This window comes from Chrysemys picta, chromosome 2 (assembly GCF_011386835.1).
Source record: "Chrysemys picta bellii isolate R12L10 chromosome 2, ASM1138683v2, whole genome shotgun sequence".
NCBI classification, from domain to species: Eukaryota; Metazoa; Chordata; order Testudines; family Emydidae; genus Chrysemys; species Chrysemys picta.
This window is the reverse complement of record NC_088792.1, coordinates 13,318,883-13,345,515: the sequence shown is the minus strand read 5'-3', so window position 1 is coordinate 13,345,515 and position 26,633 is coordinate 13,318,883. Positions and strand designations below refer to the sequence as shown.

The 26,633-nt window shown below is 44.4% G+C and overlaps 1 protein-coding gene across 10 annotated transcripts in view; it reads right to left on the bottom strand.

Moving 5' to 3' along the window:
• Nucleotides 1-26,633, bottom strand: part of CRHR2 (corticotropin releasing hormone receptor 2) — a 268,734-nt gene that overhangs the window by 100,817 nt on the left and 141,284 nt on the right. For 9 of the 10 annotated variants that reach the window (XM_065582667.1, XM_042859768.2, XM_024100937.3 and 6 more), the window contains one exon: nucleotides 573-658. In XM_065582667.1, the coding sequence (XP_065438739.1) occupies nucleotides 573-658 (86 nt within the window). Of the gene's footprint in view, nucleotides 1-572; nucleotides 659-1,212; nucleotides 1,355-26,633 lie in introns of those variants that run through there. The other variant, XM_065582669.1, reaches the window with a different exon arrangement.

Sequence of the window (26,633 nt, the reverse complement as noted above, 5' to 3'; positions counted from 1 at the left end):
TGTCGGGAGGAGGATCTCAGCCAGCAGCTCTGCTGTTTCCTCCCTCCCTGGACTGCAGAGACAGGGAGAGTGCTGCTGCCATGGGGAGCTGCTCCTGGGTGTCCCCATTAGAGGGGAATGGGTGTCACGTGAACCTTTCTTTTGTGGGTGTTTAATGCGCCCCTCCAAAAACATTCAAATTTAAATTCCTGTGCACGGCCCTGAACCCACCCAGGACCCAGGGTATGTACTTGAGCGGCTATTCAGTGCTGCTGTGGCTTCAGTGCTGTTATTTGAGTGAGCATGATCCAAGCTGGCTTGAGGACCTCTACATGTGCTGAAGTCACGTCACTGGTTGCAGTGCAGACATAACCAAAGAATGGGAGTGTTACTATACCCGTCCCGCTTTTTAATTGACACATATAGTAAATGACTTGCCCAAGATCCCACTGGGACCTGTGGTAGAGCCAGAAATAGAATCCCAATTTCCTGAGTCCCAGACTAGCACCTTAACCACAAGACCCTCCTTCTTTTCCAGTATACTGAGAAAAATGACAACATTTGGAAAAATGGAGAGAAAGAGAGATACAGACCTTCTCATCCAAAATAGGTTCGCACTGAGAGTAGTTGGCCTTGGAAGCCCATGTCCCGTTTCCCAGGCATTCTCTGTAGGCGTTTCCTAATAGGGACCAAAATAAATAAATAAATCTGCAAGTTAACCAACCTCCCCACCCCCACACAGTGATAGCTTTACAGGTATAGATGTTAAATGAGAGCGTTTTCTCTGGGTAAATAATGAATTCTGCCTCTGTGGGCTTTGCAGAATAGATAACCTGCAACACTCAGTAAGACAGGAAAGGACTTTGAAGGACACAGAAAAAAAAAGCTTAAAAATAAAGTACATTTTCGCATGTGCCCGTATCTGCCCTCTGCAGTCACTCTAGGCTCCTGTAATTGCCAGCAGTTACAAGTTACCACACAGCTCTTCCTAAGCAAGCACATTTATTCTTAAGGTGAAAACATTACAGAGAAAACATTAAAAACAATAAAAGAACCTACATGCACGCTAACTAGCTTCCCAGAAATCACCCACCAACTCCAACAAGGGCTCTGGTAGGAGTCACTCCTTCAAACCCCACCACTGGGTTTATCTGTGGTTACAAGTTCTTAACAGCCTTAGCTCCGAACTATCACCCCCATGCATAGGTTAGTTTTTCTTTTATACAGTTGGACCTTTGGTATTGAGACTCTGGGAACAGATCATCAGCAGACAGTGGTCCCATCCTCAGATCATAGCTTCAAAAGGTTGGTTTTTGCATAGCCAGGAGGTGAGGGATTTGCATTCACCTCTCCCTAGTGACTCCCGAAGCAAACAGCTTGATACTGTTTGTCCCAAGAGTCCATTCACCTCTGGTACTTTGTTCAGTACAGTCCTTTGAAGTTCAGAACACTTCCCAGGGTTCACAGCACATTTCCCCTCACAGAGTTTACATACAATCTCACCCATTAGAATACACAAACCGTTCATTCAATACAACGGACCCAGAACACACTTAAAACTTAATTCAATAAGGTTTCCCAAGGATATTGCAGGAAATTGCCATACCTCTCTCAGCCTTATGAAAAGGAGGTTAAATAAATTTGTGCAAAAATTTTAGTGGCTGTTTGGGTGCCTAATGCCACAACTTGGAGTGTGTCATGTAGTTTACAAAGTTGTTACTATACACAGAAATCATAGAATATGAGGGTTGGAAGGGACCTCAGGAAGTCATCTAGTCCAATCTCCTGACAGATTTTTACCCCAATTCCCTAAATGGCCACCTCAAGGATTGAACTCACAACCCTAGGTTTAGCAGGCCAATGCTCAAAACACTGAGCTATCCCTCCCCGCTACAGATTAGGGGCTTGTTCCCCTCTCCCTTACACTGATGTAAACTGGGAGTAAGGCCAGGTCTACATTGCAAAGTTTTGATGGCATACCTGTCGGTCAAGAGTGGGAAAAAACCACACCCCCTAGCTGACATAGCTATGACGTCAAACTCCCAGCATAGACGCAACTACTCTGACAGAAGAGTGCTGCCATCAGCATAGCTAACGTCATTCGGGGAGGTAGTGGTCCTACACTGGCAGGAAATCCTCCTTGTGTTGGCCTATGCCCTGTCTACACTATGGAGCTCTGCTGACATAACTACACCAGCAAAACATATGTAGTGTAGACAAGGCCTAACTCCCTTGGAGCCACTGACTCTTCATACGTGCCGCCTTCCTATACAGCAGCATATAAAGCAAACGACTCAACGATTCAGGATTTAGATCAAGCTTTCTGGCCTTCCTAACAAACCAGTCAAACTAGTCACGCAGGCTGAATTCAGGCCAGCTGGCTTTCCCATTGGCTGTTAAGATTCTCACAGTCAGCTGCATGAGATGCCACAAGTGGGGACAAAACAACATTTCAGTGAGGCTGGGAAAGCAACACATGAACTTTGTCTGAATTGATTTCAGTTTTAATTGAGCGTTGTTCAGGCCCAGCCACCCGTCCTTTAAAAAACAAACCGCCCACAGAAAGAGTCTGAATGTTCACTGGGGAACACGGGCGCGAAGGAGGAGTAACTGCCGGGCAGTCAGTGGCGTTACGCCGGCGCAAAACTGGCCTGAGCGGGATCAGAATGAAGCCCAAACTGCTTCTGCCTTTTTGCCCAAACATTCTGGATGTCTCAAAGGCCGCCATTTGGTTAATGAGAGTTAACACAATACAGACTCCAGTCACTCTGGTTTTTAATTCCCCCCTCTGATATAATTGCTTTCTTCTCACTGACTTCTCTGAAAGCAGATAATAATATCATCTAGCCCCTGTCAGAGCTCCACCGAATTACTTGCCAATTCGTCCTGCTTCCTTATTTTAAAAGTATTGTGTCACCTACAGGAACTACAGAGCTCCTGCTCCGCACATCAGTGGACCGGAGACCATTCTGTGCTGTGAAAGTTAACGCTCTCTCACACACACCTCCTCCCCACCCCTGAAGGGGTACCAGTAAACCAAACGTTTGAAGTCCTTGCCAAGAAATGAGTTGCTAAATTCATTTTCATGTTCATTTGAAATATAGCCTTAAGGGACCCATGGGCTGTGCAAAACAGCATGCATCTATTCTAGCTGTGGGGAATATGCCAGATAATTCCGTGGCATCTTGAGAGGAAACGACGACTTTGAAGTACAAACTATTTTATTGTATATAAATTCTCTCACCTCCCCACCCCACACAAAAGCTTTGTGTAACTACAACATTTCCCCCTTTGTCTATTGCAGGCGATAGCCTATGAGAGAGTCACTGACAATTAGGTTTCAAAGTAGCAGCCGTGTTAGTCTGTATCCGCAAAAAGAACAGGAGTACTTGTGGCACCTTAGAGACTAACGAATTTATTTCAGCATAAGCTTTCGTGGGCTACAGCCCACTTCTTATAAAATAAAGAATAGACACTTCATTAAAATGCACACACGACAAAGCTAAGCAACTGCATCCTCATCTCCTCATCTCACCTTCCTCCTCTCTTTACCCCCATCCTTCCTTTTGTCCATTTGTCTTCATCATATGGCGCTGCGTCAGCCCAGCTGTTACACAGCTGTGCAGTATGGATGGTGGGAATAAGGAGCAAACCAAGAGCCCAAATGCCTACATGCTGCTTAAAATGCCTTTTTAAAAAATCACTGAAGCAATTGCTAGGATAGGGTAGGTTGGGTCTTTTTTAGTATTTTTAAATAATGGAAGTTTATGCCGTGAGTCTCTTTAAATCTACCAGTACCTAAGTTAACAGTAGGATAGTTCACAGAGGGCAATACATGTGGCTTAGAATCCACATGTATTTGTTACAAGACATGTATGATCATTTGAGAGGTGATGCAGGGGTGGGGGGAATCTCAGGGATGGTTACTGACATCTCCTGCTGATACTGATGGCTAGTTAGCATTACTGACAACTTTCAGGGTATTCAACAGAGCTGGAAGGAATGACACCTAGATGCAAAACTGCCACAAATCGGAGTGTGAAGTGACACACAATGGATCACCTCCTTGCTTATGGCATGTGCTACATCTGTAGAAGACCATTCAATTTCACACAGTGTTGCACGCAGCTGAAACTTGGCTACCTACGTGTGCAGATTCACTGCTTTCTCCCATAGCAACAGGGTGGATACAATGGGTATGAAACATTGCCAGTGCATTAAGCCAATGAAGCGGGATGATTTTATAGCTCTGATCTCAGCTCTCAACATAAATGTTCATGTTATTCTCCATTCCAGCACGCATATATTGTATGAAGTGGCCTTACTATACAAGTCAATGGAAGTTAATTTTATCCTTCCGTTAGCCGCATCTGACACCAGCTGGGAACACCTGAGGGAATGAGCCATCACTACAGTAGGCAGTGGTTGAGAAGATACTTAACAGTATTCCATTACCCTCTGTTTTCACACACATAAGTACTGAAAACATTCACTTTTGGGGATGTAAAAAGCGACAAAGAGTCCTGTGGCACCTTATAGACTAACAGACGTATTGGAGCATAAGCTTTTTTGGGGATGAAATTTTCCATGCTTATTTTCGGACCAACGGAATTTGGGGTGTATTGAAAATTGTGTTAAAAATTACAAGCTATCACTTTACGTGAAGGGGTTTCCAGGTCCTGCTTGCACTGTAGGGAAGCATGGGATCTGGGGCTCCAGTCAGTCAGTCTTCAAAGAGCTAGCCTAAAGCAAGGTGGGTCCCTCTGTCTTAGGGAGCAGCCTGTTTTGTTTGATTTTGGTTTCTTGTGTGTTATTTCTAAGAAATAAAGTAGTGTTACATTCCAACATCCAGAAAGAGTATTTTATGTTTTTTATTTACATTTGTGTGTATGCTGTAATCATAAAGGGGTTTAGGGTTTATTTGTTATATTTTCTGAAAGTTGGGACAAAAACTTTGGCAATTTTTGAGTTATAGGACAGTAAAAATATGTTCATTTTCCTTTGTAAATAATTCTAACCACACCTCTTGAGCAGTGCTACAATAAAAGACTACTGGAGCTTGGAATCTGAAACTTGGCATGACTATATCCTCACTGAGGACTTCTATTTTGCACAGTGTGAAAAAAAAATGGCTTTGGATTTAATAATTATGTGATGCTTGGACAATTGTGTCCTGAACGTATTGCAGCAGACAATATTCTTTAAGTCTTTAAGAAAGCACTTAAATGGCTTGAATTTCCATTCCCGGGCTCTGCTTGTGAATACACAAAATTGCACACGTACTTTGTAGGTGCAAGCCCTTAATGGTTCTCAAAACTGTGCATATATGACAGATGTTTCAGCTGCAAAACCCACTTCACCCAATGGGCTTGATGAGTGCAAATTCTCACACTTGCTCATGTTCAGATGCTGGAATATTTAAAATGCAGATGGCAGATACCCATATCTGCAGAGATCAGGTGCATGCACATTCTGGGCATGAACAATAAGTCCAGGCAGCAGCTCAGTTGAAAGTCTGGCCTCAAGTGCCATGTCCATCCTGCACTGCTAGGGGGAGACAGTCAGAGAGGAGCATTTGCCCCCAGGGACAGTGAACTCCCAGGCAAGGCAGCTTTAAGTTTTCCATGGGGTCTGTAAGAATTCTGCCAGCAGAGGCTGCACCAGGGATGTGCGGAGTAACGGAATCTCCCAGTTGCCATAGTCTTGCCCCTCCCCTAGCCAGCCCCACTCACTTTTTGGTTGCCTATGTTAAAATTGACTCCAGGAGCAGTGTTAACTCAGCTGCATGGCATAACTGTACCATTAAACATACAGCTGAAGATGTTCATTTGTATCTTATAGGATCGGCAGTGCCACAGAGTGCGCTTTCCTTATGGAAGCTGTACTTCCCACCCATCAGCCCACGTAGACGGAGCCTGAAGTCTCCAGCAGGGCTCGCTGCCACAGCTGCAGTGACCCTATAACCCCCCTGCACATGCCTGCCACTGGCTTCAAGGGTTGCCAGGCACATGCACCCAGGAGGCAAAATGTTAGAGTTATAGCAGATTATCTCGGCGTTCCCTTAAGAAGAAGAGAGGCAAAGAGAAAGTCACCCCTGAGCTCTCACCCCATCATCCTTCTATTTATTGCCCCATTACCACAGTATCCAATATGGCTATTGGGAAAAAAGCAATAATTTGTAGAAATACAGAGACACCAGGGGTGAAATCCCAGCCCCATTCACATTGGTGGGAGTTTTGCTGGTGATTTCAATGGAACTGGGATTTTATCCTAGAACTTTATTAATGGTTGGAAACTAATATCAGCATGTAGGATCCACTTTACCCCTTAAGAGGATGGATAGCCTGGTGGCTAGGGTGCTAGCCTAGGATGTGAAGAAACCCCACTTCAATTCCCCGATCTATGAGAATGACCTTGGGCAAGTCACTTAGCTTTTCTGTGCCTCAATTCCCCACCTGTAAATATGGGGATAATAGCATTGCCCTGCCTCACAGGGGTGTGTGAGCATGAATGCATTAAAAATTGCAAAGATCAGTAGGGGCCATATAAGTACCCAAAAGAGAAGTGCACTTGACTGGTGTAGGAGTTACATACTCATTCAAAGGCCTGACTGAAGGGTCACTAATCATGAATCCTCTCTGTCACATACAAACTTCCAGCTAATGAGCACAAAAATACTTCAGATATTTGACCCTCGGTTTGAATGCACTTGTCTTAATCGGCCACAAAACCATTTCACAGGGTTTCTTGCCTTTTGGAGGATGGCTCAAGAGGACACTGGCATGGGGGAAAAGTATTTTTCACAGATTCAAACCTATGCCTAGGAGATGTTATTTCATTTGTCACATGTGGCTCTCACAGAGAGAGAAATTTATTTGGTTAATGTCAGTGGGTTAAATTTCAGCTAACAAAGCTGAAAATCAACCTTAGCTGAGCAAGTAATGCCCCTTATAAACAAGGCCCTTAATGAGGGAAATGATCCTTGAAGAAACGTGATTTTTTTTCAAATCTTCTTCCCCGAGACGTTCCTGTGATGAGCATAAAGAAAACTCTTCTTGGCACCAGAAGTGATCCCATTTGAAAGTGGGGTATGAAGTAGTAAGTGAAGGCACTCTAAAAACCATAGTAATGAAACAGAGGCTTAGTTGTACAGCACCTTCCATTTTGAAGGACCTCAAACTACAGCTGGTCAGAACATTTTTACTGAACGGTTTCAGGGAGACATAATGGTTTCCAGATGTGGGGTGACAGTTTGTGGCAGGGTTAGGCACCTGCAATCCATGCAATCAATGGGGGTCCCCAAGGAACCAAGGGGAGTCCCCTGAAAGCCAGATTCAGTCCATGAAGACCTTCTGTTTTGCCTGCCAGGCATTAGCTGCTCCATCCTGGTTCCCACTGAGGGCTCCACTGTAGCGATGGCCCTGATACCTGGCTCCAAGCGACTGTGGTTCCCTGCCCAGCCCTGGCTGTAGCATTTCCATGCTGACCTGCCTGAGTGCCCCCCAGTCCTGCCAGCTCCAATGAAGCTCTGCAGCCAGGAGGGAAAGGGCCGGAACTACCAGGAGCCCGAGGCCAACCGGAGCCAGCTCGGGGGGCTGCCTTTACAGCAGAACCCCTAGTGGGGACCAGGAAGGAACAGTGGACACCTGTCAGGCCAAAGGGAAGGCCTGCGCCTGTGTTCCCATGCCAGGCGCCCTCTTTCACTCCTCTGTGGATGCTGGGCCAGGAGTGGGGGTGCTCAGACACAGGTCAGCACAGGGACACTGCAAGCCAGGAGAAGGCCAGAGAGTGTAAGGACAGAGCAGCTGAAAGCCCAGGGTGGATCCAGAGCTGAGTAGTAGGGCCACCCAGACATCAGAGCCCCACGTGGGGGCAGGAGCAACAACAGTTTGGGCCCCACAATTGAGCTCTTCAGGGCCCCCCCCCCCCCAAGGGCAACACTGCCACTGGTGACAGTAATTCTATAAGTTAATGATTAGGGCAGTGGGCTGGAATGTGGGTGTTTTGGGTTCAACTCCCTGCACTCTCTTGATTTAGAGCAAAGCGTTTCATCCCAGATCACTCCAAATCAGGCAGAACAGGGACTTGAACCTGGGGCTCCCAGGTCCTAGGCCAGTGCTCGAGCCACTAGGCGGCTCTCTCGCTCTCTCTCTCTGCCACAAAATGGGATTGTCATTTCCTGGTCAACTCTGTTCAAAACACTTCACAAAGCTGTGACCCAAATTCTCCTGTCTGCCTGAGGTGGGCTAAATTGGAGGGGGAGACAGAGGGCTTCTGATTTTAGGTTTTAACTGATCAACACCCCTGATTTAAAAAAGAAAAGGGGGTGGGGGGAAGTTATCCAACAAACAGCAGGCATGGTTACTCAATTCATGCTGATTTCCCTCCTTTCCCATTGCAGTGTGTATATACAGGATGTCCCTGTCTTGCATTAAGGACTTGTCTATACGGAGCAATAATGCAGGCAACAGAGATGTGATTTCTAAAGCGCACTAACATGTTGTGCATTAATTGGTCTGTGTAGACAAGTCCTTAATGTGAGACAGGAACATCCTCTATATATACACTGCAATGTTAATCTGCCTTAGGGAATAAAATGCCCTAAACCAGGAGTTCAGTAACAAGAATGCAAAGTTTAAACTAACTGCCCTATGCCTCTATTCCATGTGGAACATAAGGCCTTCACCACTATACTCCATCTTTGATGGTTTCTTGCTGCAGTCTTCGCTTCTTCCCAGGTCATTTTGATAGCTTTCAATTCTCCTTCTTGTTTGCGTGTAATAAACCAGCCACTAGGGGAGAGGGGACAGATAGTTAAATCAGGAGACATATGGCTATCTAGTTTTAGGTGTGTTTGTTGTTAGCAATGGCGGGAAGTGCGGTGCCTGTGTAACGCCAACAAACCCCAGTCGGCGGCAGGCGGGATTGAACCTGGGACCTCTGGAGCTTAGTGCATGAGCCTCTATGGCATGAGCTAAAAGCCAACTGGCAGTTCGCCAAGGCTGTAGCAGACTCATTTATCTCTCTCTCTAAGTGGTCTCGGTGCCACTAGATGGGACAGAACACCACACCCAGGCGGTGTGTGGGTTACACTTGCAGAGCCACTGCAGACGTGTTTGTTTCTGGCCTGAGTGAAGACTCTTAATACCTAATGAGGCTGACGTGTGTATGGTTTTACAATACAACATATGGCGATGAGACAAAGCTGAATTTACAAGAATGAAAAAAAAAAAAAAAAAAAGACAGATTTGGGAAGTCATCTGTAAGGAAGGCCTACAAACCCTTACAAACATAAGGGAAATGACTACAGCCTCTGGGACTATTTCACCATGATTTAATCCACCACACCAAATTTGGGAAGAATACCGTGAAAGAGCTTTTGTTTTCCACACCCAATGATGATATTTCAGATGACGCTAAAAAGTAAACTATCACAGTCAACAGTGTAGGGGTCAAGACTTACAGTTTAACGAGAAACCTGTTAATCCCTGAAGAGCCTGTAGACAAAAGCTTGATGAGCTAGGAAATCTGTTAAAAAATGTTTCAACCCAACACCTAGTGAAACAGTAGAACGATTGAAGTTTAACTCTCAGTCAAGGGCAGCAGGAAGACAGTAACGGAATTTGGGGCAGAACCGAGAAAGCTCTCAAGATTGTAGTTATGGTGTGTCCCTGACACAAGTGCTAAGAGACCGATTAGTTTGTGGCATTAATGACGACAAAAAGGCAAAGGCGATTACTGTCTGGACAACAGTTAACATTCGAAACAGCTCTGAAATTGGCACAGCCTATGGAATCAACAAATAAAATTTTACAGGATTTACAAACACAAAACCCCGGGCAGATGGAAACAGCACAAGAAATAGAAGGTAGGTGGGAAAAAAAAATATGCAAGGCAACCTGGGAAACAGATCCAATCAGCTAGCAGAGTGTGTTATAGTCATGGAGGCAAACACAACCCAATGGACTGCGGGTTGAAAAAATGAGAAACGTCACATCTGCAGGTTGACAGGGCACATCTGAAGTGTGTCAAAACAATACCAGGAAAGCAGAGACACAAAACCAGGATAAAAAGCAGCCTCATAGCCTTGGTACTTTTAATGTACTTCAGGTGAAAAGTACTGAAAAGGAAGATGAAATAGCAGCTTATACTCTCTATAGTATAACAAACAAATATTCCTGAAATAGGTCCCATTCATATTGGGCTGTCTGTAAAGAGAAACAAAACATATCATTTGAGCTGTACATGGGAGATAATGTAACTATTATAAGCCAAGAAGCATATGGGACCTTGTGGAAAGATAGTGAGCCACCTCCACTGCAGAAATGTAGGACAAAATTACCACCACGCTGGAGAAAGGATAAAGACACTGCAAGCCACCAATGTGAATGTTTGGTACCAGAGACAAGTAAGGCATCTACCATTTTTAAGGAGTTACAGGCACTGGCCTGACTGGCTCAGAAGAGGGTGACTGGCTGTCCTTTCACTGGATTCACTGATTTCACTTGAAATCAGAACATGACCTAGTTCTGGAAACTTTGAAATACACATACAGAAGTATTTAAAGATGAACTGGATACTATAAAAGGCACTACTGCTAAAGTCTATGTAAACCCAAATGACACGCCTTGCTATTTCAAACCCAGATCTGTACCCTGTGTCATGAAACAAAACGTTGAAGTTAAGTTAAAAAGACTACAGGCACCTGGCATTATTGAACCTGTCAAGTTTTCTAGATAGGCTGCCCCAAGAGTCCCAGTGAAGAAGCCGGATGGCTCCATATGCCTGTCAATACGGTCTCAATTAAAACAGTGCCCAATTCCAAAACTGAACTGCTCTTTGCAGTTTTAGCAGGAGGGCAATTGTTCACAAAGTTACATTTGAGCCATGACTACTAACAGATCATCCTGGAAGAAGCCTGCAAGCAGTAGGTCATTGTAAATTCTCAAAGACTGTTTGAATATGATCAAAAAGAAGAACAGGAGGACTTGTGGCACCTTAGAGACTAACAAATTTATTAGAGCATAAGCTTTCGTGGACTACAGCCCACTTCTTCGGATGCATATGAATATGATCAGTTACTTTTTGGTATGTCCTCAGACCCTGCTATTTTCCAAAGAACCGTAGTGGGATTGATTCAGGGAATTCCACGTGGTGGCAGTATATCTGGATGATATATTAATCACAGGTCCCACAGAAACAGAACATCTACAAAATTTAGCAGAAGAGCAACACAGGCTAAAGGAAGCAGGTCTGCGCCAAGAACGGAATCAGTGTTCCTTCCTGGCATTTTCAAAGTGATATCCTTGGGCTGTAAAGTGGATGCCCAGGGACTCCGGCAAGTGAGAGATAAAGTCAAAGCAATTAGAGATGCTCTGGCACCTAGGAATATTTCGGAGCTGACAGTTTACTGAGGCTTGCAGAATTTCCCTAGTAAGTTTTTGCCAAACTTAATACTTCTCATGCCTCTGTATAGGCTACTTGAAAAGGGGGTTAAACAGTATTGGAAATCAGCTCACGAACCAGTGCTTCAGGAGTCTAAACTATTGCTGCAGTCCCCATAAGTCCTGGACCATTATGAGGCTGACAAACAACTGATATTGATTTGTGATGCATCTTCAGAATTGGAGCCGTTTTAGCTCACCGGATGGAGAATGGATAAGAAAAGCTAACTGCATTTGCATCCCAGACGGTCTTCCGCTGGTCATAATTATTAATAGCTAGATTGAGAGGGATTAGCTGTTATCTTCGGGGTGCAGAAGATATTTCTACTATATATAGGCACCGATTTATAATTTGCACCGATGAAACCCCCACTCACATTGTTTAATGAGATGAACATTATGCCACAGATGGCATCACTCAGGATCCAGAGATGGCCAATGACATTAAGAGAGTATGAATATACCATTGTATACAAAACTGGTCAGAAGTTGGGAAATACAGATGCTTTAAGCCAGTTGCTTTTACTAGAGACACGAAAAAGATAAAAAAAAAAGGGGGGGGGGGAAGAGTGTGTTACTAATGGACTGTCTTCATACACCTCCAATGACACCATTACAGGTAAAAGTACTGGATCTGTACCAGTCCATGATTCACAAAGGTTTGAGAATTTGTGCTAAGGTGATGGCCCCAGACCAAAGCTGATTAGCTCACACCTTATTATAAGCGACACCGTGAAGTCAGTATGCAAGATGGATGTGTATTATGGGGAGCACGGTCCTCATGCCAAAGCAAGGATGTAAAGTAATAATGGATGAACTCCATCCACACACCCATGACCCCAAGAGCTATGCTGGCAGAAGTATAATTCCTGATTGGTCACCCATGACAGACAGACCGAACGCAGCCCGCCAGCCCTCCTGGTAAGGGGTTGGGATTGGGCTAACAACCTGTTCCCGTTAAAAAAAGTAATTACAGAAACCTATACTTCTGCTCAGCTCACCCAACCAAGTCATTGTTAGACATATAATACAAATACAAGCAGATCTCATTTAGATGAAAACTTTGGGAAGTATCTGAAAAAGATATCCTCTCGTTATGGTGTGAAGAAGAAAGCCCCGAAAATTTTTTTTTGGACATTACATAGAACTCAAAAATTGCCAAAATTAAACCCCGAAAAACAGCAGCCCCGTACTCAGTTCCTTAATCCTGGGGCAACATACAACAGCCTCAGGGGTGCCCTAAATTTCATCCAGCTGCCTATGGCCAAAATACCCTAGGGATTGCTGCTTAAGAAGTGAGAGCAGTTAGTGATAACAGGCAAGGGATGTGAGAAAAAGCAAGGGAGAGCAGGAGGTGGGAAGGGAGGCAGAGGGATTCAGGATGAAGGGATTTAAGCAGGACTGAGAGCCAGGGAAGGCCAACAGTAGGAAGAAGGAGAGAAAAGTAATTAGTCACCAAAGCTCACTCAAAAAAATTATTTGATTTGAACTAGAATGTATGGATTGTCAGAGGTCAACCCAGTTAACTGGCTAATCCACGTGCAATGTCATCTCTTCCTTCACTGCTTTCACACTCAACTCCCTTTGGGGCTGCTCCTTTTTATAGCAGCAAATTCCCTTTCCTTTCAAAATACTACAGCACTGTAAGTGTGGCTTGAAAATCCCACTAGCCTTCAAATGGGCTCAGCTTGCACAAGAGAGGCCTACTTTTAATTAGCATCAAAATTAGCAAAACACTGTGTATTTGCATCATTTGCAGTAAGTCATTAGGTTTCTAAAAGCTTCCCTTCCAACGTGAGGTCCACAGTCGTCTCACTGTCCTCTGTTATCTCCTGACTTACAGTTACATTGAAAGTTCTTTTGGGCATTTGTTATGTTTTTACAGTGCCCAGCACAACAGAGCCGTGGCCGCTAGGTCCTACCTTAATACAAATACATTGTATAAACACAGTCCCATTAAAGGTCATGTAATTTTACACCCATCTTACTGTCATGATTATTTGCCGGCTTGTAGGGGCAATTTGTGATCTCTTGATGAGTAGTTCCAGGGAAAATGGAGGAACTGCTCACCAATGGGAGTCAGGGATTCACAGTCTGTACCATTGAGCGCTTTGATTCCCCATGTACTTTATCATGCTGTCTCATCAGGCAGAATAAGAGAAAAAGAAAAGGATCAATATAAAAGGGCAAAGGCAATTAAAGCTAACATTCAAATAAATGAATCTTCCACTTAAGGTTAGAAACAATAAAACAGGCCTTTTGCTATACAGTCAGAGAAAGAAAATGCATGAGCAGGAGCACCTAAATCTATACAGTTCTTCTTTGGGTACTGAGGGCTGCCTTTGAGATCCCCAGCGCTCGTGATCTCTTCAATGATGAATAAACTGAAGGATAAGAACATTGGCTTTGCCAGACTAGATCAGACCCATGGTCCATTGGGTTCAATATCCTGTCTCCGTCAGTGCAAGAAAACCTGCAACAGGCAGATGTGGGATAATCTGCCCTCCCTGATGGTCTCATTCCAATCCTTAATGGCTAGGGGTTAGTTCACACCCATTTTACACCATCCACAATGCCTTTTGTTACCCACTTCATCACCGTCTATTGCTAATGCAAAGAGTGTCGGTGACACCGTGCACCCTTATCCAACTCCAGTCACAGTATCAAACCACTCACCCAGGCTTGTTTCCAATCTTACTATGCATCTAACTTCCATCATATAAACTCCTTATTATGTTGATCAGTTTGTCTTGCATCTCTTAGCTGCTAACAATATCCACAGGGTCTCTCTGGGGACACTATTGAATACCTTCTTTAAGTCAATAAAGTCGATTAAGATGGATTTTTGCAGGCAGTGGCTTTTTTGAGGATCTACCTGGATAGAACCCAGTCTCTTCTTCTAGTAATATTTCATCCAGCATCTTGTTCATTCTGTTCAGCATAACAGTAGCCAATACTTTACATGGGATTGATAGCAGTACAATACCTTTCCAGTTCACGCACTGAATAAAGTCACCCTTTTCCGGCAAGTCACTTGTTCTTCCACCCGTATTTCATTAGAGTTTTGTTAGCTGCTCCATCAGAGTTTCACCTCCTGCCCTTGCTACCTCTACTTGAATTCTATTAGTTCACTGGGTCCCAGCTCTCCCCTGTCTCCAGCATCCCTCACCAGCTATCACTTCACTACCTACCGAAAGGTGGACTGCCACCGCATTGATCAGGTCACCAATCAAGTTTGCCCCCTTCCAGAGTAGCAGAGTCCAACAAAATATACAGTCCAACATCCCCCCCAAAAAAGGACTTTCAGCCCATCTCCAGATCCCTGTGGATGGCACACCCTTGAATTCAGACTTACAATGTCTTTATCCTCTCCTCCTGTCCAATTAGGGTGACCAGACGTCCCGATTTTATCGGGACTGTCCCGATATTTGCTTATTTGTCCCACGTCCCGACCTACCTTCGGTCAGGACAGGAATTGTCCTGATATTTTGCCTCCGCTCTGGGCCGGCGCACGGGCTCGCGCTCCTCCCCCCCCCCGACTCCACCCCCTCCTTCCACCATTGGATCCCTCCCCAAATCCCCGCCCTGGCCCCGCCCCAGCCCCACCCCTCACTACCCATTGGATCCCTCACCAAATCCCCGCCCTGGCCCCACCTCTTCCCAAGCATGCCGCATTCCTCCTCCTCCCCCCTCCCTCCCAGGCTTGCGCTGATCAGCTGTATGGCGGCGCAAGCGCTGGAGGGAGGGGGGAGGTGGAGACGGAGCGGAGGCAAGTTGGTGCGGGGGGGGGGCGGGGTTTTTTTTCCCTTTTTTTTGCTCCACAGCCGGCTTTTTTTTTGCTCCCCCCCACCCCCACCCCCGCAGCCCTCTATGTCCCGATATTTCACCTGTGTGATCTGGTCACCCTATGTCCAGTGGAGAGTGGGAAGGGGTTTATGCCCTTTCCACAAAAAGGGTCATTGGTAGGGAAGCCCAGCCCCTCTCTCTCTACCAGGCTGATAGCCAGGGCCCTATGAGAGGCAGTGATATCCAACACCCTGGCGTGCTTCGAGGCTGCTTCCCTCGGCCACTTCCTACCACTTGCTTCTTCACAAGGCCTCAAAGTCCTTCACTTAAAGTCCAACAGAAAAATAGCAAAAAACAACTGAATCTTCAGCCCAGAGGGTAGTCCTCTTTCCAGGCTATTCCCAGCTTCCAACTGGCCCAACTTCCCGGGTTTCACTCCCAACATCCAAGGTGGTCACACTCCCCCTCAACCCAGAGTTTCAGGCAGGCTGTGGTCCCTGGTTGGGTCCCATCTCCAGTCAGGCTTCCAGCTCAGACTCTCAGGCATCTCTCAGCCCTCAGCCTAAGGGAGAAAGCTCCCTATGTACCTCTCACTTGGTTCTCTTCCCTTGACCCTCCCTTTAGGACCTGCGGTAGCTGCCACTTGCAGGAAGGACTCCTGCTGTACCCTTATTCAGGATCTCCCAAGATAGGCCTCTCCTCCAGACAGTTTAATACGGAATGAAAACGTTCTGTCCATTGTCTGGCTTGTTTCTTATTAGTGTTCCTGAACGCCCCTGAGAGGCATTACCTGTGACAGTCTGGCTCTCCCAGAGAAGTCTCACTATTCTATAGAGCTGCTTAAGAAGTTTTCCCTCTGTGCTGCTGCTTCTGCCTCTGCAGCTTTCATGTGGCCCCAGGTATTTCTATCTTGCTTGCATCTCTCCTTTATTGCTCTGGCCCTCTGCATCTTCCTTTAAGAGCTCTGCTTGTGCCTTGCACGGTTCTTTTTTCCCCCCTTCGGAACTTTCCACTCAATCACTGCCTAGATTCCAGATGTATTTTATACCTCTTTCTTCCACCCTCTTCGATGACCCACTACTTCCTCTGCTGTCTCAACTCCCGTCTTCTTCCAGTTTGACCATTTGTCTTCTAGACTGTCTGGTTCGGTAAAACACTGGAACAATTGCTAAGTGCAATCTTGAATCTGATCTCCGTTTCTTGGTCCTTGAACTTTTCTATTGCTGCAACAGTCTTTTTGTCAGTCTTTGTGATCTTTTTGAGTTTAAGCTGTAACGCGGCCACTAAAAGATAATGATCTGAGACAACATCTGCTCCTCTGCTGACTCTGACATCCCTCAAAGATACCCATCTCTTCATCTATCTGCTTGACAGTCACATTGGTGATCTCCATGTCAGCTTGTGAATCCTGAAGAAACTGTCTCCTTTGAACTGAAGTTTTGGCTAAACCCTTTGATGGACTAGGAATGCATGGACGCTCTGTGAGGAACTGCAAAGAAATGCCCATATGGAAATCACCCCAGCAGTTGGGTGGGGATTATGAAAAGGAAAATTATCTCAGAGGGGCTGGAACTTTAAGACAGTGGAGCCGAGCACCCTTAATGAGCCAAGGGAGAGTGGTCTAGTACAGGGAAGGAGTCAGAAGATCTGAGTTCTATTCCCAGCTCTGCAATCATGGGCAAGTTGCACTCCCTTGAATGGGGAGTTGTAATCCTCCTCAGATAGTCTAGGGGGTGGGAAAGACTTCTTAAATTCACATCCCCCTTAAGAATAACTTTGCAGAGCAGGGAAGGCAGAATCTGGCCCTTGCTCTGAAGCATCAGGTGCCAGAAGAGACCGAATTAAATTTGCATATTCCTGAAGGATACTCAAAAAATAGCCAGGGGAAAAAAAAAAAAAGTGCAAGGGAGAACTCCGGTATGAAAGACACAGTGTTTGGAAAGTTCAGAGTAGGTGAACATGTCCTCTAGGGTGATGATAGTTACCAGTAGCTATTAATGTGGTTTCATTCCAGTGAAACAGACTATTAGTAGTTTTCATGTACTTACAGTGCTGAACTACAAGACATGTTCAAGCTGGGAGGGTTACAAGTGCTTTGGAGGATAGGATTATGATTCAAAATGATCTGGACAAACTGGAGAAACGGTCTGAAGTAAATAGGATGAAATTCAATAAGGACAAATGCAAAGTACTCCACTTAGGAAGGAACAATCAGTTGCACGCATGCAAAATGGGAAATGACTGCCTAGGAAGGAGTACTGCGGAAAGGGATCTGGGAGTCATAGTGGATCACAAGCTAAATATGAGTCAACAGTGTAACACTGTTGAAAAAAAAAAAAGTGAACATCATTCTGGGATGTATTAGCAGGAGTGTTGTAAGTAAGACATGAGAAGTAATTCTTCCGCTCTACTCCATGCTGATTAGGCATCAACTGGAGTATTGTGTCCAGTTCTGGGTGCCACATTTCAGGGAAGATGTGGACAAATTGGAAAAAGTCTAGAGAAGAGCAACAAAAATGATTAAAGGTCTAGAAAACATGACCCATGAGAGAAGATTGAAAAAAAAATGGGATTGTTTAGTCTGGAGAAGAGAAGACTGAGAGGGAACTTTATAATAGTTTTCAAGTACATAAAAGGTTCTTACAAGGAGGAGGGAGAAAAATTGTTCTTCTTAACCACTGAGGATAGAACAAGAAGCAATGGGCTTAAATTGCAGCAAGGGAGGTTTAGGTTGGACATTAGGAAAAACTTCCTAACTGTCAAGGTGGTTAACCACTGGAATAAATTGCCTAGGGAGACTGGAGATCATTGGGGATTTTTAAGAGCAGGTTAGACAAACACCTGTCAGGGATGGTCTAGATAATACTTAGTCCTGCCATGAGTGCAAGGGACTGGACTAGATGACCTCTCGAGGTCCCTTCAAGTCCTATGATTCTATATTACTTCTGTAATATATTTTCCTTTCTGTATGCCTCTCCTTTGTGGCTTACTTTATACTAAGGGATACAGATTTGTTTGAAGAGACCGATGGTATACATTTAATCATGCATGCACCTAGATTTGTGCACATACAGTTATTGCAGCTAATCATGCAATTCTGGCCCTTGTGATTTGAGGATTTCAGTAACTTAGCCAGAGGTTAGGGGTCTATTACAGGCCTGGGCGGGTGAGGTTCTGTAGCCTGCAACGTGCAGGAGGTTCGACTAGATCATGATTGTTCTTTCTGACCTTAAAGTCTATGAGTAAATGGATATTCGGATGTCTAAGCTGTTGGACAGACAACTGCTCAACTCTGCATGCAACTGCACACAAATGTAAACAAGCAAACACATGCACACTTCCTTCCATGGACCTCTGGGCTTTAATTTCTTAAGTCTGGACCTAAATATCTTTGTCAATTAATGGTGTTTGCAGCGTTTGATTATTTCTGCCTCACCATCACTTAGCTAGAGGGCAGGGAAGTGCAAGTGACATCCTGACTATTAATATTAAGGAATTGTGCATACAAGTCCATTTTCACTAATGTCCAAACTCCAATTAAGGTCATTGATTAGCTTTCAATAGAAGAGCTTTTATCCTCTCCGGGCTGGCTGCTAGAGCGTCTGTATCACCACATTCACTCTAAGGACAAAAAGAAGAACAGGAGTACTTGTGGCACCTTAGAGACTAACAAATTTGTTAGAGCATAAGCTTTCGTGGACTACAGCCCACTTCTTCGGATGCATATAGAATGGAACATATATTGAGGAGATATATATACACACATACAGAGAGCATAAACAGGTGGGAGTTGTCTTACCAACTCTGAGAGGCCAATTAATTAAGAGAAAAAAAACTTTTGAAGTGATAATCAAGCTAGCCCAGTACAGACAGTTTGATAATAAGTGTGAGAGTACTTACAAGGGGAGATAGAGTCAATTGAGTCAAGTCTCCCCTTGTAAGTACTCTCACACTTATTATCAAACTGTCTGTACTGGGCTAGCTTGATTATCACTTCAAAAGTTTTTTTTCTCTTAATTAATTGGCCTCTCAGAGTTGGTAAGACAACTCCCACCTGTTTATGCTCTCTGTGTGTGTGTATATATATATCTCCTCAATATATGTTCCATTCTATATGCATCCGAAGAAGTGGGCTGTAGTCCACGAAAGCTTATGCTCTAATAAATTTGTTAGTCTCTAAGGTGCCACAAGTACTCCTGTTCTTCTTTTTGCGGATACAGACTAACACGGCTGTTACTCTGAAACTCTAAGGACAATCACTCATGCTGAGCAGTACCTTATTCCATTACTAGTCTCACTGGCTGCAATGGGGTTAAACCCTGGATGAGGTAGGAGTAAATGTGGCAGAAATGGGCCCTAAACCAATACGTTACAGTACCCCACTCCCAGTTCTACTTACATCTGGAGTATTCACAGGAGTTCCATTTCTGACAGCAGGGATATATATATATTTATTTTTTTATACACATACCAGGCAAAGTTTCAAACCTTCAAAATTAGGTTTCTAAATGTATATTTAGGCACCTATATAGAGGTAGCAAGAAGTGCTGAGCATTTCAAGCCCCCACTGACCCCGATGGGATCTGTGGGTATTCAGCAGTTTTTGAACAAAAATATTAGACCACCTAAACTTAGGTACCCAGACTTGAACATGTTTGTGATGAGTCTTTATCAGGGACAGAACCCAGAACCTCATGCTCCTTACCCCAGACAACCTATACATGAACCAAAGGAGAATCTCCATTCTGTGCAGCAGTCTTAGGAGTGAGCCATGCTGGACCAGCCCTTAGAGGGTGACATGATCACACAGACCAGACCTGTACATTATCCTGTCACTCTTAGGGAGGCATCTCAAGTAGCTCCTACCTTAAGGGCCAAAAGATGCATTTCCCTTAAGTTTCCTATCATGTGAAGCGTGGGTTCATTCAGTGGATGCGGAGGAACTAACTTGAGTCTGATCAAACACTTCAGGAGTGTCATGTGGAGCTTGCTATCAGTAAGTTTCCAGAGATGAATAATGAGACAAGCATAATGCAGGAAATAATAAAGCACCAGCCCATTTGCAGTTTTAGCATTTATGAGGATGCTGTGGCCAACACAGGAGAGTGTTTTATGGCTCTTTGGTGAATTAAGTTACAGAAACAACCAGGTAATAACAGAAATCGCCTCATAAAAATTATACAACTATATAAAACCTTCAAGTTGGTTTGATGGAGCATAATGATTTAAGCGCCAGCAAGATATTTCAAAACATAGATTAAAGGCATCTTGAATGGCAAAAATCTTTTTCTTTAATTATGCTTATTATATACAGTGTGATCATACTATCCTCAATCCTATTTAGGGCAACAGAAAACTAAAGAATTTTCAATTGAGTTTAACAAACAAACAAACAAAAAAACCCACCAAGGCTATTAGTTCTTGAAATACAGAGAAGTTGGTTAACCCAGAAATAAGAAAGCTACCCAAATAGCATCCCATTATCCCACATAGACAGCTTGCCATGCAATTCTGATCTCATTTAGAAGGATATCTGAAAAGTGTGCAGGCTTGAAGCCCTCTTTTTCCAGCCGCTCTGCACAGCCTCAATTCAATTCAATTCAGCCTCAATTCAATCCTGCCACAGATTCACTGAATGACCTCAGTGTAAAGTTCCTACTACGATGGGGGCCATACAAGTAGTGGAGATTCTATCTATAAAGGTCTCTCACAGTAGCTACTAACTTCCATGCAAGGAGAACGGGATGAAAAATGATTCACTTCCTGACAACACAGCTCCTAAACGGATCAAGGAACCCTGTGCCTTTTCCAGTGGGCAAATGGAAAAACAAACTGTATTTGTAACTCTTCTAGCCCCTCTCCTGGTCTAGGGTGCTATAGGCTAAGTCTTGTAACACCGACAGACCCTGGTTGTTGGTGGGCAGGATTGAACCTGGGACCTCAATGCATGAGCCTCTATTGCATGAGCTAAAAGCCATATGGCTCTTAGCTAAGGCTGCAGAGTAAACTCATTCATTCATCAATCAATCTCTCTCTCTCTCTCTCTCTCTCTCTCTCTCCCCCTTCCTCCCCCCCAAATGGGACAGAACACCACACCCATAAGGTGTGTGGGTTACATTATGGTCAGTCCTAAATCTGAACGTGGATCCTCGTTACAGCTGATGATTTACGTAAAGACTATCCATTGTATGTAATAGTGGATTGACAAGATGCACCAGTACAATTCCATTGGGTTTTACAGCAATTGCTAGGCAGAAAACATTTGTATCCACCCAACACTAGCTCAGCAGCCATGGGAAATGATTTTTAGGTCTGGCAAAATTTACATCAATTTTATAGTCTGAGACTTTAATCTTAATTTTGTTGGTTACAGTTGGAAAATACAAGGAATAATATTTGAGGAGCATCTTGACATTTGGCTGTACCTTAAAAGAGCAATACGCCTTTTAGCTAGGAATAATCCAAAAGATATTCATTGGGGTTTTTTGCTTATATTTATTCAGTGAAACCCCATCAAAGACCTAAAACAAACACAAAACTGGCTCAAGGCTGTTATTTGTATGTATGTAATTCTTGGCGTTCAGTTAAGCACATCCTTCCAATCATTAGGAGGAGATAGACAAGTCCAGACAATGTGCACTAGTATTACCGCCATGGATCTTGCATTGTTGACAACAGGGACTAAGCTAATTTTGAATTGAGTTTAGTCATCTCGTTGTGTTTTACACAGATGATTTTCTGACAGGGTTTCTATTTCAGGTCATCACAATTAAAACAAAAAGCATCTTTCCCCAGCCATTCACCTCCTTTATCATGGATTCCATACACATGGAGAGCAATGCTCTGCAAATACTGGGGCAGATTCATCCCCGGCGTAATCAGCAGAGTTTTACTCCAGGGATCAAATGCAGCCCATTAAATAAGAGCTTTGCGCATATTAAAAGACAACCATATGGTTTGACAGCTGGCTGACAATAGGCTCAGAAAAGCTGAAAATAAGGACTTGTGAAGAAAATCCAGCTATTGAAATTGGAAAGTTTTGGAAAGAGGAGTTAACTGTGGCTCAGGCGATCTCAGAGAGTCAGACGTTACAGATGGAAGAGCCCACAATGGATTATTTAACCCATTCTCCCCACCAACCTGAATTATTCAGTCCAGATCTCCATGGCTTCCACAGTTTTACTTTCCAACTGTACCTTTGTGAGACCAAGTATCAGAGGGGTAGCGGTGTTAGTCTGAATCTGTAAAAAGCAACAGAGGGTCCTGTGGCACCTTGAAGACTAACAGAAGTATTGGAGCATAAGCTTTCGTGGGTGAATGCCCACTTCATCAAGTGCAAGTAATGGAAATTTCTCCTCCCTTGGTGTTCACACCTCAACTGCTAGCAGAGCACCTCACCCTCCCTGATTGAACTAACCTTGTTATCTCCATATTGATTTATACCTGCCTCTGGAAATTTCCATTACTTGCATCTGATGAAGTGGGCATTCACCCACGAAAGCTTATGCTCCAATACTTCTGTTAGTCTTCAAGGTGCCACAGGACCCTCTGTTGCTTTTGTGAGACCATTTCACAGTCTAATAGCATGCACGGTTAGGAATTTTTCCTGATAGCCCAAATGAGTTCTTCCTTTTAAAAAGGAATGTCAACCCATTTTTCCTATGTATTCCCCTTCAAACCAGGCTAAATAATTCATCTTTCTTCTTGGCAGTTACACCCTGTTTGTAGACAGTCATCAAGTCCCACTTCACCAAGTTAATCTCTCCTCACAAGTCAACCACTGATGGCAATGGGAGTCTGGATCCCATGCACAACTCACCGGAAGTGAGTGAAAGGATCTGAGGGGACAATTTTGCCCTCACAAGAAGCAGCCCTAAGACACTGCAGAGCTAAAACTAAAAAAGGGACCAACCTATATTGAAGTATCAAGTGTCCACACTATACATGAATCACCAACCCAGGGAAACTAGACTGAAAACAGCTTGCTTGTAAACCCATCATAAGGAAAATAAAAGCAGAACAGAAAAGATTGCGTGGTTAATTCTCTTTCTTGTGGCACGTTCAGTGTGGTGCGAGAATATTTTCTCTCGAGCTGGGTCTGCATTTGCAGCGTCAGGGCGCCCGTCCATCTCTGGCAGCATGAGTGCTATGAAGCAGTAAAGCAAAAAAGATCAGAACACAGCTGGGATGAGTTTTCAATTTGGAAAAACTGACAGATTAGCTCCCTCCCTTTGGCTTTAATGTTTCCGACTGAGGATAAAGGAATCATTTTGGGTTGAAATTTCTATCCCATGAACCACCAACAGGTTCAATTTACACTGAGGTTACGTCTATACTTACCTCCGGGTCAGGCGGTAAGCAATCGATCTTCTGGGTTTGATTTATCGCGTCTTGTCTAGACGCGATAAATCGATCCCGGAAGTGCTCGCCGTCGACGCCAGTACTCCTGCTCCATGAGAGGAGTACGCGGAGTCGACGGGCGAGCCTGCCTGCCACGTCTGGACCCGCGGTAAGTTCGAACTAAGGTACTTCGCCTTCAGCTACGTTATTCACGTAGCTGAAGTTGCTTATCTTAGTTCGAAGTGGGGGGTTAGTGTGGACCAGGCCTAAGGCTCCTTGAAGCCTCTCAGGTAGCATTATGGGGCCTTAAAAATCAGGCATAAATTCATTTTACTGCCCAAGGGGTGTAAAGGGGCCTTAACGTAAATGAGAATCAAGCCTCATATGCCTAGAACAGCCACACTCTGCAGTTATACAGCACCTTTCACTCAAGCTTCACAAAATACTTTACAACCATTAATTAATCCATTCTTTTAATGCCATCATCCAGGACTGTTAATGTTATTTTACAGATGGGGAAGCTGAGGCAAAGAGGTTAAAGTTCCTCTAGTCCTGGTTTTTGAAAGCACTGAGCAGGCTGGGATGAAATTACTTCAAAGACCACTTGTCCCATCACAACCCTCCAGGACAGCTGTTATCCACAGGCACACTTTCCCTGCACTGGCAAAGATAAGACTCTGAAGGTATGTCTACACTATTATAAACCTGAGTCTATGAGATCCAGGCTTATGGACTTCATGTTTCCAAACCCAGATTTGAGCATCCATACTGCATTGTAAGCCCAGGTTTACAGTTCCTGGACCCAGGTCTCACAACTATGCTAACACATCCACAGTGCACTACTCAGACCTTCTGACTTGGGTCTGTGGCTTGAGTTGCGTCCACACTGCAAAGTGACAGGGGTTGGACCTGACTCTCAGTGGGACCTGGACTCTCACCCACACCCCCAGGAGGGTCTGAGGACCTGGATCCTGGGTGCTTGCTGACTAGGGTGACCAGATGTCCCAATTTTATAGGGACAGTCCTGATTTTTGGGTCTCTTATATAGGCTCCTATTACCCCCCACCCCCATCCTGATTTTTCACACTTGCTGTCTGGTCACCCTATTGCTGACCCAAGTCAGACTGATTTGTGTGTAGACTGGCTCAAACTGGAGTCAGATCCTGGGCTTAGTGGGCAGTGTAGACATATCCTCAGGTGCAAAAGGGCATCTTCAATGGTAGGATCCCAGCTGACCCCTTTCCAGAGACTCTCAGGAAGCCAGGCTGAGTTTGAACCCAAGCAAAGGAACATAGGATGGGCAGGGATCTCCTGGGTCACTGAATCCAAAGTACTACTACTGCAGGCCACCCTGTCATATAATCCCATTCATAAAACTTATCAAGTTAATTAAGTTACATCTGTGTCTTACCACCAGGTTCATGTCTAAATGCAAAGCCTCTCCCCCACCTGCGGTAAGGCCTTCAAACAGTAACAGCATCTTTCCAAGACCAACATGCAATTGGCTGCTGGAGTTCTCAGCTCCAGCTGCCTTAGGCTGTCAGCCCTTTAACTTGCTACCACCTTTATTCAGCACACACGCCTCTGTTGCCAGAGCGTGACAATTTCGGCTCAGCACATGCTGCAGTAATATACTGATCTATGACCCCTGCTTCACCCCTGTATTACTGAAACCAATTGAGTTGTTGCACCATTGTCAAGCAGTTGTAACTGAGTGGAAATCCAGTCCTATGATATGTAACACTACGCACTGCTCTTCTGCCTAGCAAGGGGCAACGAGACAAGCGGAGGACAGCAGAGATGATTCGGGCAGCTAGTCTCCTGTGAATGCATGTCATAGCTCTCACCTGTAACAGGCCCAATCTTGCAAGATGCTCAGCAAATGCCAACTCCAAGTGAAGTCAGTGGGGCTTGAGTTACGTGCACCTCGCAAGGGAGGCTCATATTTTAGCAGGATCAGGCCCAAAGGGAGACTGGAATAGGAAATTGCATCACATAAAAGGACCTTGCACTCCCCACTGTATACTATTCTTGGCAGGTTTTTAGAAGCTTTGGAAAAAAACTGCAACATCTGTAGGCTAAAAATAGGAACCAAATCATGTTCTTTCAGTTGTTTTCATAGGTGCCGTCCCCCCCGCGTGCTATATTCAGTTGAGTTCTTTTTATTTTTGGAACAATTGTGCATATCCAAATAGGATCTATGGCTCCAGTCTGTTACCGGCAATTCCAGGAGACAGAAGGCGAGGGCAGCAGCATCCTACCATAATTGCAACAGCTGGAAGAATTGTCTTGATTTGATTATTTCTTACAAAAGGTGAGGGGTTTGGATTTAAAGGGCTTTTTTTTTTTTTTTAAGTTGTGGGGGTGGGAAGAAAGTCCCAGCGGCTATGCAAAGTAGTCATATCAATAATGCACACTCCCTGCGTTTAAGATGCTGCTACCCAGAGCCCATGTTCTGCACAAAGGAAGGGTTGTTATAAATATATTCTAATTTTGTTTTACAGTGAAGTTAAGAAGACATAATCAGCTTGCAGAAAAGAAGAACTGCGTAGAAGTCAATTAAGGAACGTAAGCAACACATGATCCCCTGGAATAATATTTCCAACCACAACATAGCTTTACACTTGCACACACGTGCAGATTTTCTAAAATTCTAAGAAAAAAATAAAATACTTACTCCTTCTAGAGTGCTTTTCCTCCACGGAGCCTAAATTCTTTACCCAAAGTAGATCAGCATCATTATCCCCGTTTTAGAGATTAGGAAGAATTAAAAGGACTCACCGTAGGTTGGATAGCACATCAGTAGTAGAATTAAGAATAAAACCCAAGGTATGTCTACACTTACAGTTCCCAGCCTTCGGCTTATTCCATGAAGCAAATTACTCAGAGTCCTGATCTTGCAAACACTTATACACATGCCTCCTTTTACTCACCTGAGCAGTCCTATTGAACTCAATGGGAACTACACCCATTAGTAAAGTTTAGCAGGTGCATAAGTGTTTTCAGGATCAGTGCCTAAAACCATGGAAGCCAAATTTCCAAAGGCCTATAAAATCGACCCAGAGTATCGCAGTCATACTAGGC